Here is a 15,407-nt window from a genome sequence, read left to right as displayed (position 1 = left end):
CTACATTATCACCAGAATGGCTAAAATGAAAGATACATAGTAGCAAGTGTTGGTGAAGATACAGGGCAACTGAAACTCTGTAAACTGGAGTAATCACATTGGAAATAGGTTTGGCAATACAGCTGAACATACCCAATGATTCAGTGATTCTATTTTCATGTACATACCCAATGGAAATATGAATATACGTCCATCAAAAGACATGTACAGGAATTTTTATAGCACCTATATTCATAATACTCCAAACTGAAAACCTTCCAAATGCACATTAGCAGTTGACTAAATATTAGAAAAGAACAGTGAAAATTAATAACTACAACTAAAATATAGCGGTGTAGATGAATCACATAAACACAATTGTATTAATTCTCTACTTCCGTGTGACACCTTACCACAAACTTAGCAGCTTCCAGCAATACACACTATAATCTCATTTTCTGTGGCTCAGGAATCTGGATGTGGCTGAGCTGGGTTCTCTGCTTCAGGGTCTCTCACAGGCTACAGTCAAATATTGGTGAAGGCCAGGTTTTCATCTGAAGGCTCAATGGAAGAAGGGGCACCAGCCAGGGCTCTTGGCAGGATTCAGGATCTGAAGACCTGTTAGACTAAGGAACTCAGTTCCTAGCTGGTGATTGGCAAGAAGCTGCCCTCAGTCCTTACTATGTGGGCCTCTCCAAAGTAGTTGCTTACTTTATTCCAGCATGCAAACTGAGAAAGCAGTAGAGTCTGCTAGCAAGACAGAAATCACAATCTTGTATAGTCTAATCACAGAAATGACATCCTTTTACCTTTGCTGTATTCTGTTGTTGGTTAAAGCAAGTCACAAGTCCTTTCCACACCCAAGGGCTAGAGATTACATAGGAGTGTGAATGGCTAGAGATGGAGATCTCTGGGGTTCATCTTGTAGTTTCTGCACTGTAATAAGGATAAACAAAGTCAAGTTCAAACAGAAGCACAACTCTATAATGGTTACCCTTGATGTGCTGATGAATAAAAGAGAGCCCAAAAGCAGCTTTGGGAGTGCTAGTCGTGTTCTGTTTCATATTCTGCATGCTGATTACAGAGGTGTATTCAGTTTGCAAAAAGTTGTTCAAGCTGTAGACTCATGCCTTATGTGCTTTAATATACGGATGTCATAGTAATTTTTTAAAATGATGACTGGGTCCCCTCTCCACAGATTTAGATTTACTTTGCAGTGTTTTCTGTGTGATATGGTGTTTCAAAGGCATCAAGTCATGAGGACAAAGAACAGGAGAGGAGGCATCAGCAATTAAGAGATCTCAACAAGTTTTGGGAAGCAGCTAAATGATAAGTGGTAACCAGTTTAGCAGAGTGGAGTAAACTAAGATCTAAGCCTGAATAGGGGAGGGAGTAGAAACAGAAAATAAAACGCAAGTCAGTTCACATTGCAGAACCCTGAAAAGGCAACGAAATTGTAGGTACCAGATATTTGTGAAGATGGGACACAAGGTGGGGCTGAGAACATGGGGATCAGTTGAAAGTATTTATGCCCATTTCACCCATCTGCCATCCCACCACCCTTGCTCATTTTAGCATAATTCTGAAGTGTTCCCTCGGGAGGAGCCAGGCCAGAGAGGCTCTGGGTCTGGGAATTTCATTTGGAATAAGGCTCCAGACTGAACACGGGAAGACTAACTCAAAGTCCACACACTGAAGGGTGAAATTTCCAACGTTTCTTCTTTTCTCAGTTTCCTGAATGGTGTTAGCTAAGTATAAATATCTGAGTTGAAAAAGTAAGAGGCTTATTCTCTGGAGAAACCAACCAACCAAAGAGAAAAAGGCCTGCACATACATTTGTGGATCCTCTGATGAAATTGCCAGGAATCTGCCAGATAATCACCAGGGGTCCCATTCGTTGATGAGTTTTGTCCATATATACCCAGGTCCCAGAGACATTCCAGAGCTTTTCTTTTAAATACAAAGAGAGCTAACGATTGTCAGATATGTGAGGAAAGACCAGAACAGGTAAACTGAAAAAGAAGGAAATAAAGGCAATGTGAATTTTGACAAACAGAAGTAGGAAAAAAAGACAATGTAAATAACAAAAGAAAAGGTAACAAAATGATAGTATCTAAATTTAGAGAGAAGATACTGTATCCATGCAACAGTAACAGGAAACTAAAAAAAAAAACAAGGAAGCATTTTTAGAAATTATTAACTATATTAAAAATGAAATCCAGAGAGTGTATAAAGATAAAATTGAGACAATCTCCCAAAAAGTATAGAATAGAAAGATGAAAACTGGGAAAGAAAAGAAAATTGGAGGATTGGCCTAGGAAGTCCAATATATGAATCATAGAAGATCTAGAAAGAACAGTCAGTGGAAGGAGGAAATTGTCAAAGAAAGGAATCAGACGTTCTCAGAACAGAGGACTTGAGTTTCTAGATTAAAGGGGTCTACTGAGTACCCAATACAGAGAATGAAAATAGACTACACCAAGGAGCATCATGAATCTTTAGGAGGTCAAAGTGAAGAGAGGATGTAAGTCTCCAGCAAAGGGGAAAAACAGAGTACGTACAAAGGATTGGTAATCAGAATGGCAGCAGACTTTACTGACAGCTGGAGATAATGGAGTAGTGTGCTTTCTGAATCCTGGAGGGCAGTAATTTCTCACCTAGAGTTTTCCCAAACTATCAGTGAAGTGTGAGATTAGAATACATTTTTAGACATACAGTTTTCCTAAATATATACTTTCCATCTAGCCTTCCTCAGGAAGCTACTGGAAGATGTGTTCCATCTAAACTGGAAGATATGTTCCTCTTTTTTATCCAAAAAAGTCATGGGACCCAGGAAGCAGTAGAGAGGTGCAGGGATTTACCCAGAGAAAGGTGAAGGGAAGTTCCAAGATGGTAACTGCCCAGTGGGTCTAGAAAGGATCCTGTCCAGATTCAGAAAGGAAGATATAGAGTTGCACAAAGGATTTTGCCAAGAAAAACACAGGTTCCCCACCCTCCAGTTTTCTTAAAAAATTATATTATATGTCTGAATGTACTGAGCAGAGGTCCATGGTTTACCTGAGAGGTTACGGGTAGATGAGAGATTTGTATAGAAAACTGAGAAGTACTCAGGAGGCTGAGGCAAGGAGATCGCTTAAGACCAGGCGTTCAAGACCAGCCTGGGCAACATGTTGAGACCTCGCTTCTTAGAAAAACAACAACCACAACAAATACCCACTAAGCCATCACAACAACAACAAAAAGAGGCAGTTATTCAGTCCAGGGAAAATAAAAGTTGTATAAAACATGAAATATACTGATAGTTGTGAAAATATTTACATAATTACAACAAACTGAATTTTAACATGATCAAAATTGGTCATATAGCTGTGCTGAAAAGATGAGAAGGCAGGATTGTGGGACTGGGGAGAGGGTGGAAGAAGGGTAAGCGTTCATAGTCCATAGGAGGAAGTCATCATGTAAACACATCACCCAGAACAGTTAGAACTCTGGGGGTTGTGAGGCAGAATGTCTGGAGGCAGGTTTGTTTAAACATTGGCTGCTGGGCCCCCCCTCATAGTCTGATTCAGTATATCTGAGGTGGGGTCTAAGAATGTGCATTTCTCGCAAATTCTAGAGACCACACGTTGAGAAACGGGTACACAAAAAAGTGAAGGAAAATACCAGGAAAAGAACCAGTTGATGTCCCTTGAAGTAGGAATAGAATGGTACGGGTGACTGCTGTTTCATTTAGAAATCTTGTTACCACTTTCGACATTTTAAATTATGTCCTTTGTATTATGTACTTTGATATCGTTTTACGTTTTAAACTTTTTTAGAGGCAGTGTCTCTCTCCATCACCTGGGCTGGAGTGCAGTGTCATGATCATAGCTGACTGCAACCTCCAACTCCTGGGCTGAAACAATCCTCCTGCCTCAGCTTCCGAAGTAGCTGGGACTACAGGCATATACCACCTGCACCTGGCTAATTACATCTATATATATTTGTAAATACGTCGTCTCACTTTGTTGCCCAGACTCGTCCCAAACTCCTGGTCTCAGTCGATTCTCCTGCCTCCCTAAGTGCTGGGATTGCGGGTGTGAGCTTCCTTAGGACCCAGCATGTTTTAAGTTTTTAGGAAACCAAATTAGATGTCGTTACGTCCTTGCATTTAAACTCATGAAGCTCACTGATAGCAGAAACTCATGAGCCTTCATGCAGAGCCCATGTCTTTTTATTTTTCACACAGCTCTAACAAAATAGATTAACTGGTACAGGAACACAGACACAGCCATCTAGGAATATGTAAAGAAACACAGGGCTGGGTGCAGTGGCTCACGCCTGTAATCGTGGCACTTTGGGAGGCTGAGGAGGGCAGATGGCTTGAGCCCAGGAGTTTTGAGACCATCCTGGGCAACATGGTGAAACCCCATCTCTACAAAAAAATACAAAAATTAGCCAGGCGTGGTGGCACAGGCCTGTAGTCCCAGCGACTTCTACTTTTGGGAGGCTGAGGTGGAAGGATTATTTGAGCCTGGCATGTTGAGGCTGCAGTGAGCCGTGATCATGCCACTGCACACTCTAGCCTGGGCAACAGAGCAAGACCCTGTCTCACCAAAAAAAAAAAAAAAAAAAAACAGAAGCAGCGGCAGAGAACAGCCTGCTTCCCTTGCTGTCTCCTGAGTGTGCTGGCCTTGTGCTCAGCACAGCACTGTTCATGATACTCATACTAACCCTGACTCATTAAGAAATGGTTAAGTGTGTTTGGCATATTTGTTAAGAAGGGGAAAATCGTGCTATCTTTACATTTTATTTCAAAATGAAATAAGCAGTGTTTATCCAGAAATATCCCTTCTATAGAATATCGCATTGCCAGGTTAGGTGTTACTACATACTGACTTAGGTCTGTAATCTGCTGTACCCTCAAAATGCTCTATATGGCACTAATGGAGACATGAATGTCCTCCCCCAAACCCCAGGGGTTCCCTGAGTAACCCGTTCTCTCTTCCTTTCAGCTCTGCTCCCACTTTGGCAGAAGAAGCTGTCCTGAAGCAGAAGTGTTTACTGACCACTGAGCTCTAAGGGCCTGTAACTGGAATATGCAGTTCTCTCCAGCATTCCGTCCTGGGATCCATTTCATCTAGAATATGTTGGATTCAGGAGCTTGTCCATTACTTGTAGGTAAAAAGCTCCACGTAGATTTGACTTCAACTCTGTAAAAAAGACAGCTGTATTTTCCGTCCAACTGGAAAGGTTTAATCACACTGCATAGCTGCCCAAACGAGCGTGTTTGGTCTTTGACTTTCTATACTTCTATAAATGTTAAAAATTCCCGAAACAAAGGAATGTCTTTTTCTGGGGTTTCCTTCAAACTCTTGGCTCCACCTAGCGGTTCTATTTGTTCATAACAACTTCATAACAAGGCTGTTTCTGGTAGTCAACAGCCTTTTGAAAGCTATTTCCATCTAATGTCAGGGTGAGCATCCTTGATCTGGCTGCCTGTTAGAGAAATTGCACTTTTCCCTGACTTACTAGAAATCGAGAATTTAGGAAATTAATGTGGACACTATAAAGGCGGACTTAGGGCCAACTTTTTTTTTTTTTTTTTTTTTTTAACAATTATTACAATACTAAAGAGAAATTTAGAATATAGAGAGTTTTTAAGTGTCTCCCATTCTTTTGATTTCTTATTGTACTGGCTATCTTAATATTTCAAGTTTACATCAAGATAAACCCTGAGAAGAACTACAGAGAAATCAAATAAAATCCTGTCATTTTTTTCAGCCTGCCTTTCCACAGGAAGCACTCACAGGCACTGCACACGTATCCTGTCACTTTTCAGTGGGGCGGGTTACTGTTCCAGAGACCCTGGGGCATTTACCGCGGCATCTGCACTCCTCCCTGAGTCCAGTGGGGAATGCAGGCCGCTGTAGTCTCAGGTCTCGAAGCCGCAGCACAGCAGTACTCCACATTGCTTCCTATTTGGACATAGACTTCATTTCCTTTCAGTATAAGCGGAATAAATTTAGAGCTTTCAAACTAGAAAAAAAAATGAAACAAAACAAATACGCCAGGACCAAAATAGGGAATAGGAACAGGGGTAAAGGGTGTTGTTTCTTAAATACCTACCGTGTGTGAAGCTACACACAGCATACTAAAAGAACCTGCATTGCACTAGGAATTCTGTGTTCGTTTAAAAGAGATCTCTAGAATTTCCCCATCCCTTTGGGCCTGTACAAAGAAATTCTGGATGTTCATATATACTCCACACAGAAAAATAAAGTATAGCAATGTCCATCTGTAATTCTAAGACCCAGAAATAACACTATTTAGCTTTATAATTTTCGAATGAACAAGGTAAACCTCAGTTGCCATGGGGAAGGAGGATGATGTGGAAACCATATTGGTAAAGTTGTTAATCGCTTGTTACAGAGAACCAATCTTAAGCTACACCTCCTGGAATTTTCCTAGTTTTCTGTCCTGCAATATGTATACAATTAAGCACTAATGTGTACTGCTTAGCATAATAAACATCCAGTCTTACCATCTTTAAAACTTCATGGATTGGACTTTCCTGGGCTCCTTGTAACACAATCATGTGTCCAGGCAAACACACCCTGGTGTCTGACTGGAAAGCTCAGGAATTTTAATCCTGCACCGTTTCCCAGGGAGCTGTAGTGATTGGAACCCACTTTCGCACAAAACACTTTTGCAGAAGGAAAGTCAATGCTTCTTGCTGGCTGCCTCGCCTTAGCCACTATGCGAAGCTTCTGAGTTTCACTGGTGGGGCTCTTGCCAGTTCTTAATTATAGGACATATTTTCTCAAAGCTGAAAGTGACACCTAGAAACAGGATCTTGACCCAAGACATGATGGAATGAGCATCAAATGTTCAGTGTCTTGGCAACCGTAGATGTCCTACAGGATTACAGTTGTGCTGCTAGGCCACCACAGAGCAGCTGAGGCATTATGGCTTGGAAGACCTAAGTTTCCCATCCAGTTCAGGAGGTGACAACATCCTTATTTTAAACTTCCTAAAATTTAGGAATTAGGTAGTTGGACATATTCTGTGACCTTATGTCTTTGGATACCCGTATTCTTGACAGTTAGAATATTGATAGGGACTTCGTTAAAATTCACTTGAATCTCAAGTTAAGAGGAAATTTTGTCTCATGCCCTGACAAAGTGGTAACCACAGAAGTTAATACTTGAATGCTGAATTGGCCCCGGCAGATGAGATAACTGTCAGGGACTGGTTTCCTGTCGTAGCTGCTGCTGCTGCCATGCCCAGAGCTGCTGTAACCACTCTTCCTGTTCTGCTCCCCCGAGAACAGTGTGGTGGGGAGAGGCAGGGCTGAGGAGGTCTATGAATGTGGCAGGTAGGGAAGAGGAGATGTCTGTCTCTTGAGAAGAGAGAAGCATGTGTGAACCCATCAAGGATGCTGGCAAAGAGAGGTTGGAAATGATAGTGGATGAGAAGCAGGCTGGTGAGACTGGGCTGAGGTCGGAGAAGGGCAGCCGGGGGCACTCCTGAGAGTTTGCTGTGTGCAGGCCTCAGAGCACGGCGGGGTGGTGGGGAGGAGAAGGGGCAGCCTCCCTGAGGGCAGACAGGAGAGGACCCTCAACTCAGTCCATTTCATAGCCCTGGTAGGGGAAGTGGGAGTTGACAGGGCGGTTTAAAATAAGATGTGAAGGTTTCAGTTACCTGCTCTAGACTTTGCCTGAGAACTCTAGACTTAGTGAGACCTAATTTGTGGCATGTCAGTAGCATCACCTTTTGACACACAGGAGGCCACGGTCATTTCAGTCCTGCTTTTCAGGAGACACTGCTGAACAGAGGAATGATTCAGTTCCTTGTGTGCTTATTTCCTTAACATTTATACATTGTTTTAAGAAAAAACTTTTAAAAATATTTCTTATAGTCTCCTAACATTTGTCTCTAGCCTTTGCCTTTGTACAATCACAGATATCCTATGGAGATTTAAGGATGAAAGCCCTGAGTTGTTCTTGGGTTCTTGGATCTGGACTGCTTGTTATTTTATGCTTCTCACTTCTGGCTAAAACTTGCACCTCTTCTCTTAGCTAAGCCCCAAAATGAAAAGTCTATTATTCCTTCAGAAGTCTTGCTAGCAGAATTATTTGTCAGTCACAGAGAAAAATCCTTGCTATTTTTCTAAGAGTCTTGAGAAGCAAAGTTTTTGTCTTTTCATTGAGAGGAGTCAGCAGTCTCGTTCTGTAAAGGACCAGAGATGGTCAATACTGTCCCACTCAGCTCTGCTGGCACAGCACAACAGCAGCAGCAGCTCGAGTGCAGCTGTGTTCCTGCAGAGTCTCCTTTACAAAGCTGCTGGCCACTCCTGTGAAACTCTAGAGCAGTAGGTGGTTGCGTGAACCGGAGGCTGGCAGGTGCCCAGATAGGGTCTGCAGTGTTACCTGTCACTTGGAGGCAGCCAACACTTCTGGACATTGCACCCTCTTTTACACAGGTGGCGGCTGAACGAGGTGCTGTTGTGGGTGTCTCAGCTCCGAGAGTCTTTGTGAGCTCCCACCAAGTTTTAACTAATCATGCCCTTGGCCACGTGGTTGCTTGGAAACCTGGGGTCTTCTGCAGACGGAAGAATACACATTTCTGTATCATTTGTCCTTTTTATCCTCTCAAAAATTTAAACACTGTACTTCTTCAGTGGTCAGAAGAAAGTTGGAAACTCTTCCTACATATTAGGCGTCAGGATGAGGAAATTTGTGTGAATTATAGAAATTTGCCCTGAGCTGAACGTGGCTGTGTTAACGCATTGGTAGAGCTGTGGTTCCTTCCCAGTTCTGAGAGACAGGATCTGTGAGTCCCTGTGTCACCACATGGCTTGAGATGATCATTCAGTTACTCGTCAGGATTTCTCCTCTTCAGAGATTTTTTTTATAGCACAGATCCCTTTGCCCCTTTTATCTCTTTATCTGGGTATGATAGGTGGTTATGAGGGTCTCACTATTTTGTGTTTACCTTTTTTATGTGTAAAACTTTGCAGTAGCATTTAAAGTGTAATTTATTTTTCTATCAAGTGCACTATTCATTTAGTGTGTTCCAGTTTTATATGACTTGTATTAGAAACACTGCACTGAGCTGTTTGTACACTGAAATGAGAACTCTAGATGTAACTCCATTCAAATAAAACTCGTGAGACATTCATGTTTTTGCACGCTGTTTCTGTTTCTTGGAACTGTGATTCCTACATGCTGACTTCAACAGAATTGTTAGAGCAGAGCCACTGTTGGTAGGAAGCGAGCAGACACAGCCGCACCATTTTTAGGTTGATTTCAGTGTTTGTGGTGTCAATTTGAGAGTAGGGGCATTTTCAAAGGTTGAAAACCTCATTGGTCGTCCCCAGCATATCCTGGAAGGCACAGTGGTCATTCCAAGGAGCAGCATGGTGCAGTAGCAACACAGCTTTGGGCATCGGATCTGGGCTCTACTGCTTAATACCTCAGGTTTTCTGTCTGAAATGGCACATGAAGTATGTGTCACAGTGGGTAGTAGAGAGTACGCAGGTGTTCACTGCTCCTTCCTCTGGCCCCCACCAGTCCCCAGGCTTCCCAGGTTTGCACGGCACCATCCAGTGAGGAACGGTGCCACCTGGGTTGGTTTCCGGACTTCTGCTGGGCAGAGTCATACCGCACCATATGGGTGTTGGCAAAGCTTCTGAGAAAAGTTGAAAGTCTTCTCTTTCCCTCTCCCCTCTGTCTTCTGCCTGGGGAGAGGCCCAATGGGGCCATTAAAACTAAGGAGCTTTTCTCTGCTCTTTGGAGATGTATGGAGAGGGGCTGGAAGCCAGATTCAATCACCTGTCCCAGGAGCTCTTCTAAAAGGAATTGGTTGGCAGTAAGTAATGAAAGCCACCAATAAGGAGCGAAAACAACTCATTGGAAAGATAAGGACAGACAGGAAGGTGGAGGTGGAGGGAGTGTGGATGGTGTCTCCACAGGCGCTGCCTTAGAGGGCACCTGGCCAGGCTGTGGTTCCCCAGAAGGAAGGGGAGTGGATACTGGGCTACCAAAACAGCCACAAAATAAACCCAGAATGGGTTTTCGTGGCCAGCACCAAGAAAGGCCTGGAGGGGCTAAGAGGGTGCAGACCTCAGGTCACTAAGGTTATTGTCAAGCCCAAGAAAAAGAACTCACCATTAGTCTGGTAGCAGGGTGGTGAGTCAGTGATCTGTCTCTGGCCCCATCCTTGTCCCAGCAGATATTCAGCCCACTGTTCTTAGATTCCCAGGCTCGTCCTGAGGAGAGACCAGCGGGGTGGCAGAGCAGCCCCCTCCCCTACAGCAGGGAACCCTCTGCCGCCCAGGCTGGCGTATCCTTCAGACTTGAAGTGCACCAGGCAGAGATAACAGTCAGCACATGCTCTCAAGCTAGCAAATCATGTTAGGGCAGGAATTGATTTTCAAGATGACCGGTCCCAGCCCCTCGGTGTGTAGATGAGGAAACAGGTCATGAAAGGGACAGGAACTGGCCGGGCGCGGTGGCTCAAGCCTGTAATCCCAGCACTTTGGGAGGCCGAGGCGGGTGGATCACAAGGTCAGGAGATCGAGACTATCCTGGCTAACACAGTGAAACCCCGTCTCTACTAAAAAAAAAAATACAAAAAATTAGCCAGGCGTGGTAGCGGGCGCCTGTAGTCCCAGCTACTTGGGAGGCTGAGGAGGGAGAATGGCGTGAACCCAGGGGGCGGAGCTTGCAGTGAGCCGAGATCGCGCCACTGCACTCCAGCCTGGGAGACACAGCGAGACTCCGTCTCAAAAAAAAAAAAAAAAAAAGGAAAGGGACAGGAACTTGTCCTAGTCACATGGCTAGGGATAGAAATTCAAGTCTGAGCGTCCAGGACACTGTCTCACTGCTCTTCTTTTGGTAGTTTTCTTTCAGCACGGCTTGTCTCGGCTCCCTAAACTAGACTTGCAGCAAAGAGTAGTCTCAATCTGCCATGTCCCCAAGGCCTTTCCAACCTGCATCCAGAATTTCTGCAGGGGAAGTTAATCTGTTCAAATCCTCATGGCTCCAGAAGTGCCTTCCCGAAAGAAAACCATAACATGTATCTGGAGGGGGTTTCTGCCATCCTTCAGAGTTCCTGAGGGACTGAAATAGCCTTTCTTCTTGCCTGGGTTGTAGCCAATACCCTTCACCTTGGAATGATTTTTCCATTTACTTTGTACTGTCCCCTCGAGAGCTCTGAGTACCATCTAGGTGGTGAATTCATAGGTACTCACGGGGAAGCGGCACCGTCTCCCTGGAAACTCTCACTTGGTTTGCTGCTGATTGTTAATCTTGTTCCAGGTTAGGAACTCTTGCATATATGGAAGCATGGCATTTTTGCATGCAGTTTCATGTGCTCAGCCATGCATGGCGGCTCACACCTGTAATCCCAGCACTTTGGGGAGGCCAAGGTGGGTGGGTTGCTTGAGCCCAGGAGTTTGAGACCAGCCTGGGCAACATGGTGAAACCCTGTCTCTACCAAAAAAACAAAAACAAAAACAAAAATTAGCCAGGCATGCTGGTGAGCACCTGTAGTCCCAGCTACTCAAGAGGCTGGGAGGATCGCTTGAGTCCAGGAGGTCGAGGCTGCAGTGAGCTGTAATCCACTGCACTGAAGCCTGGGCAATGGAGTGAGACCCTGTCTCAAAAAAAAAAAAAAAAAAAAAAATCATGTACTCATTGATCCCCCAGGGGTTCTCAGGTTGGAAGCCTTGCTCAGCGGACTAACGATGGGAATGTCAGGCCAAGGAGTGGTTGGGATGGAGCTGGCAAAGAAAGAGGGAGCCGTCCGGGGCAGCTGGCAACGCCTCTTAGCATTGGTGAGTAATAGACGCTCAAGAAATGCATGTTGAGTGAAGCCTTCGAAACATACAAAGTTCTCTGCCTCAAAGATTAAAGCACACAACACTTTTAGGCCAGCCGTTTTATATGAATTAGTCCTGAATTACAACACACGACACCCTATTGGAACCTCATCCACCAATCCCTCTGCCTTACCCTTGTAAAATGGGGATGATTATAGTACTTCCTCACAGTGTGGGAAGTTCAATGAGTTAATACTGCAGAGTGCTTATAAAAGTGCCAACAAATGTCTGGAGTGTGAGCTCTTGCCATTATTTATGGTGGTGGTGGTGGTCTGTTCTTAGCCAGTCTTCATTTCTTTGTCTTCTTCCCACCCATCTGGCGAATCACCATCACTGGAGAGATCCAGCCACCATCTCTGAGGGCCTGGCCTCAGCTGCAGGAGGGAAGGCACCCACAGAGCGGATTCCTGGTCACAATTTCTTGGGTCCGCCTCACCTCCAGGACCCAGTTGCCTGGTCTGTTTGTACTCCAGGGCTCCATGGCGGCTGTCTCAGTCTCCACTCTGTCCCTCCTCAGGGGCCCCTCACACTCTAAGCAAATGGCCTCATGTCTGCCTTGCAGATGAAGGCAGAAAGCATCAGGTGGGAGCACTCTCAGCAGCCCTTCCTGTGTCTGCGCCCACATTTCCTCCTCCCTCCCTGTTCAAACGGATGTGCTCATTCCACAAGTCGTACCCCAGGTCCCTCACCATCTCCCTTCTAAGGGGACTTACTCTGTGGACCTTCTTTCTGTCTCCTGTATCTTTATGCTATGCTTCCCTAAACACCGTTTCCCTATAAAATTGAAACCTTTCCAAATGTTTCCCCCTTTAAGATGGGCAAGAGAAAGTTCTCTTTCTCACAGCTCCCCCTGGTGTCCTCCGTGTTCCTCTTTCACAGCCACACTTCCTGAATGGGTTACCCTCTGTCCTGAGTACAGCCACAGTAGTCAGGCCTTCTTGGCCCGGCCTCATGACAACACCTGATGTCCTCTTTTCAACTACCCCTCTTTTCTTGGTTTATTGGCTAGGATAGGGTAGATGACACTGTAGTCACGACCCAGAAAATCTCGGTGGCTTACAAGGGCCAACAGCATCGTTTGCAGGGCCTACTGCAAAATGAAAATGCAGAGCCCTATTAAAAAATGACTGAGGATTTCAAGATGGTGACAGCAGAGCATTAAACCAAACCCAGGACGCTTCTCAGTGCCAGACATCCACGGAGCCAGCTCTGCTTACACCGAGGTTCATTTCTCACGCCACGTTTCCATTGCAAGTAACAAGAGGGCTTTCTGCTCAAAGCCACGTAGAGACCCATGCCAAGAGATTTAACATGTATTTATGATCTCAGAGACAAGGAATGACACTTGGGCTTGTCACATGTTTGCCTACAAGTGACACACATCACAGTTGCTTGCACTTTACTGGCCAGAAAAAATCACTCGGGTGTGTCTGAGTTCAAAAGGTGGGCACAGGGCAGGGCACTGTTTGGTAAAATAGCTTCCTACATGTGGTTTAACACCAGCTTTTCCTGGTTTCTCTGAGAGTCTGACCACTACTTGGTCTCCTTTGTCCGACTTTCCTCTTCTGCCCGTTCCTTCAAAGCTAGGGACCCTCATTCTCGGTTCCACCTGTTTTCATTCCCACGCTCCTGAAGCTTCAAATCCATCCATGTGCTGGTGCCTCCAAAATCCCCGTTACCCAGATCTCCGTCTGGATTCCCACTCCTAGTTCCATTTGGATTTCACAAAAGCACCTTAGACTCAGTATATCTTAAGCCAAACTTAAAAGTCTTCTGCCAAAGCCCCGCTCCCCTCCACCTGCCAAAATTGCTGCTTCTCAGTGGCCTGTCTCTGTGAACTATCCGAACTGTTTCTCCTCCCCTGTCTGACCAGTCTTCAAATCCCACTAAGTCTGTCTCTGAAATATCTCCTTATCTCTGCAGCTACATCCCTTGAGCAAGTCAGCATCTGGCCTGAGCTACTGCAGTTACCTTCCCATTGGTCTCCCTGCATTCAGCCAGTCCCCAATCCAGTTTCAACTCTATAGCCAGAAATAGGCCATAATCCTCCTCTGCTTGAACTTACTCAGTGGCTTCCCATTGCCTTGAAAACAGAACCCAGACTCTCTCTGGCTTCCACGGCATGTTCTACAGCCCTCCCTCATGACTGGGCCTTTCCTCGTTCTGCCAAGAACTAGGTTCTCCAAGGTATTACCTCTAGGGTCCTTGGTTTGGAGTCAGGTCACATGTCACTTCCCCAGATGTCCCTCTGAGCACCCCAACATCAGCCTGTCCCCTTTTGCAATCATTACTTGTTTAACTGTCTTCCTCAGTCATATGAGCTCATTGATTGCAGCATCTGGGCACCCAGCACACCGTCTGCCATGCAGTTGGTGCTCACATATTTGTCAAATGAATGCTGAACTGATTAAGCACTCACTATGTTCCTCTTTGTTTCCTACTAGGAACTTAATGTAGGTTTCCCCATTTGGTAGTCTTTATCAAAACCTGTTAGGTGCTTACAAAGTGCCAGCAAGTCTTGCTGCTAGTGGATGCTGGACCAGGATTTGAACAGGTCTGTTTGACTCCAATGCCTGAGTTCAGCACTTCTTAAACATCAGGCAGTCACATGTAAGTGACCAATCATCCTGGTTTCCCCTGGACTGAGAGGGTTCCTGGGACATGGGACTTTCAACACACAAAAAACAGGAATGTCCAGGGCATTCCCGGGACCATCTGTCACTCTATTCATCACTGTCACAATCTTTGCCACGTGTGTGTTAGTTACTTCATGTTCATATTTTTATATTTTATCAACTTGCTTTCACTTAACCTTATCCTAAAATGTAAATTGCAGCTTTTAATGGGCTCCTTACATTTTTTCTAATATGCATTTAAAAACAATTACTAAAATGAAAAGTGTTTCATCTGTGTATCACATAAAACCATCTCAAACATCCCCAGGCGTTGGCTTGCCACCCTCGGGGAAACCCTGGCCAACCTGTGCACTGCCCGAGGCCCAGGAACTGTTCTTCCTCCCTGCTTCTGAGCGCTCCCGGAGAAGCACTGTGCTGGCCCCTCCTGTAGCTGGAGTGTCAGCACTGTGCCTACTATGATATGTAGGTTAGCTCTTTCAGTGGCCACAGCCACTCCACGAAGGTGGTTGTCACAAAGACCTAGATGAGCCACCTGAACTTGGGGAGGTGGGGACAACTGGTAAGCTGCTTGTCTGGGGCAACATGGATGGTGCTTGTCACAGTCGGGATATGAACCTGGGTCTGCCATGGTCTATCTCAGGCAAGGCCAGAAGCATGGGCAGAGCTTCTTGGGCAGGCCTGGTTGATTTGGGCTAGCCTTGGAACTCTGCATCTGTCTTTTTCTCAAATATGGTCTACAGCTCTTGTCCTGAGCTCTTTGACCTCTGCCTTGACACTTCCCATCAACTGAAAACTGCCTGCATTCACACCAGGCTTCTCCAGCAGGTCCATTTACGGGACACTATAGAAAGTCCTGCTTCCGTAGAACCCACTCAGATAACCCGCTTTGCCGCTCAGCATAAGGGTATGTGCGCATGGCTTCACGG

At 45.2% G+C, this 15,407-nt stretch overlaps 1 protein-coding gene and 1 long non-coding RNA gene across 7 annotated transcripts in view; one reads left to right on the top strand and one right to left on the bottom strand.

Moving 5' to 3' along the window:
* The window catches only part of LOC116269139, a 31,852-nt gene extending 29,716 nt beyond the window's left edge, over positions 1-2,136 (bottom strand). Inside the window, exons 1-2 of one of the 2 annotated variants that reach the window (XR_004176471.1) lie at positions 1,814-2,136; positions 789-915 (exon numbers count right to left, since the gene is read on the bottom strand). This is a non-coding gene — a long non-coding RNA (uncharacterized LOC116269139). Of the gene's footprint in view, positions 1-788 lie in introns of both variants that reach the window. The other variant, XR_004176470.1, reaches the window with a different exon arrangement.
* EPB41L5 (erythrocyte membrane protein band 4.1 like 5) overlaps positions 1-9,141 on the top strand; it is a 189,666-nt gene extending 180,525 nt beyond the window's left edge. For 4 of the 5 annotated variants that reach the window (XM_031651176.1, XM_031651177.1, XM_031651175.1 and 1 more), the window contains exon 25: positions 4,974-9,141. In XM_031651176.1, the coding sequence (XP_031507036.1) occupies positions 4,974-5,040 (67 nt within the window). In that variant the 3' untranslated portion in view covers positions 5,041-9,141. The remainder of the gene's footprint in view (positions 1-4,973) is intronic. The other variant, XR_004176469.1, reaches the window with a different exon arrangement.
* The last annotated feature ends 6,266 nt before the right edge of the window (positions 9,142-15,407 follow it).

Source organism: Papio anubis, chromosome 10 (genome assembly GCF_008728515.1).
Source record: "Papio anubis isolate 15944 chromosome 10, Panubis1.0, whole genome shotgun sequence".
In the NCBI taxonomy this organism is placed as follows: domain Eukaryota; kingdom Metazoa; phylum Chordata; class Mammalia; order Primates; family Cercopithecidae; genus Papio; species Papio anubis.
This window is presented reverse-complemented; position numbering and strand designations above follow the sequence as displayed.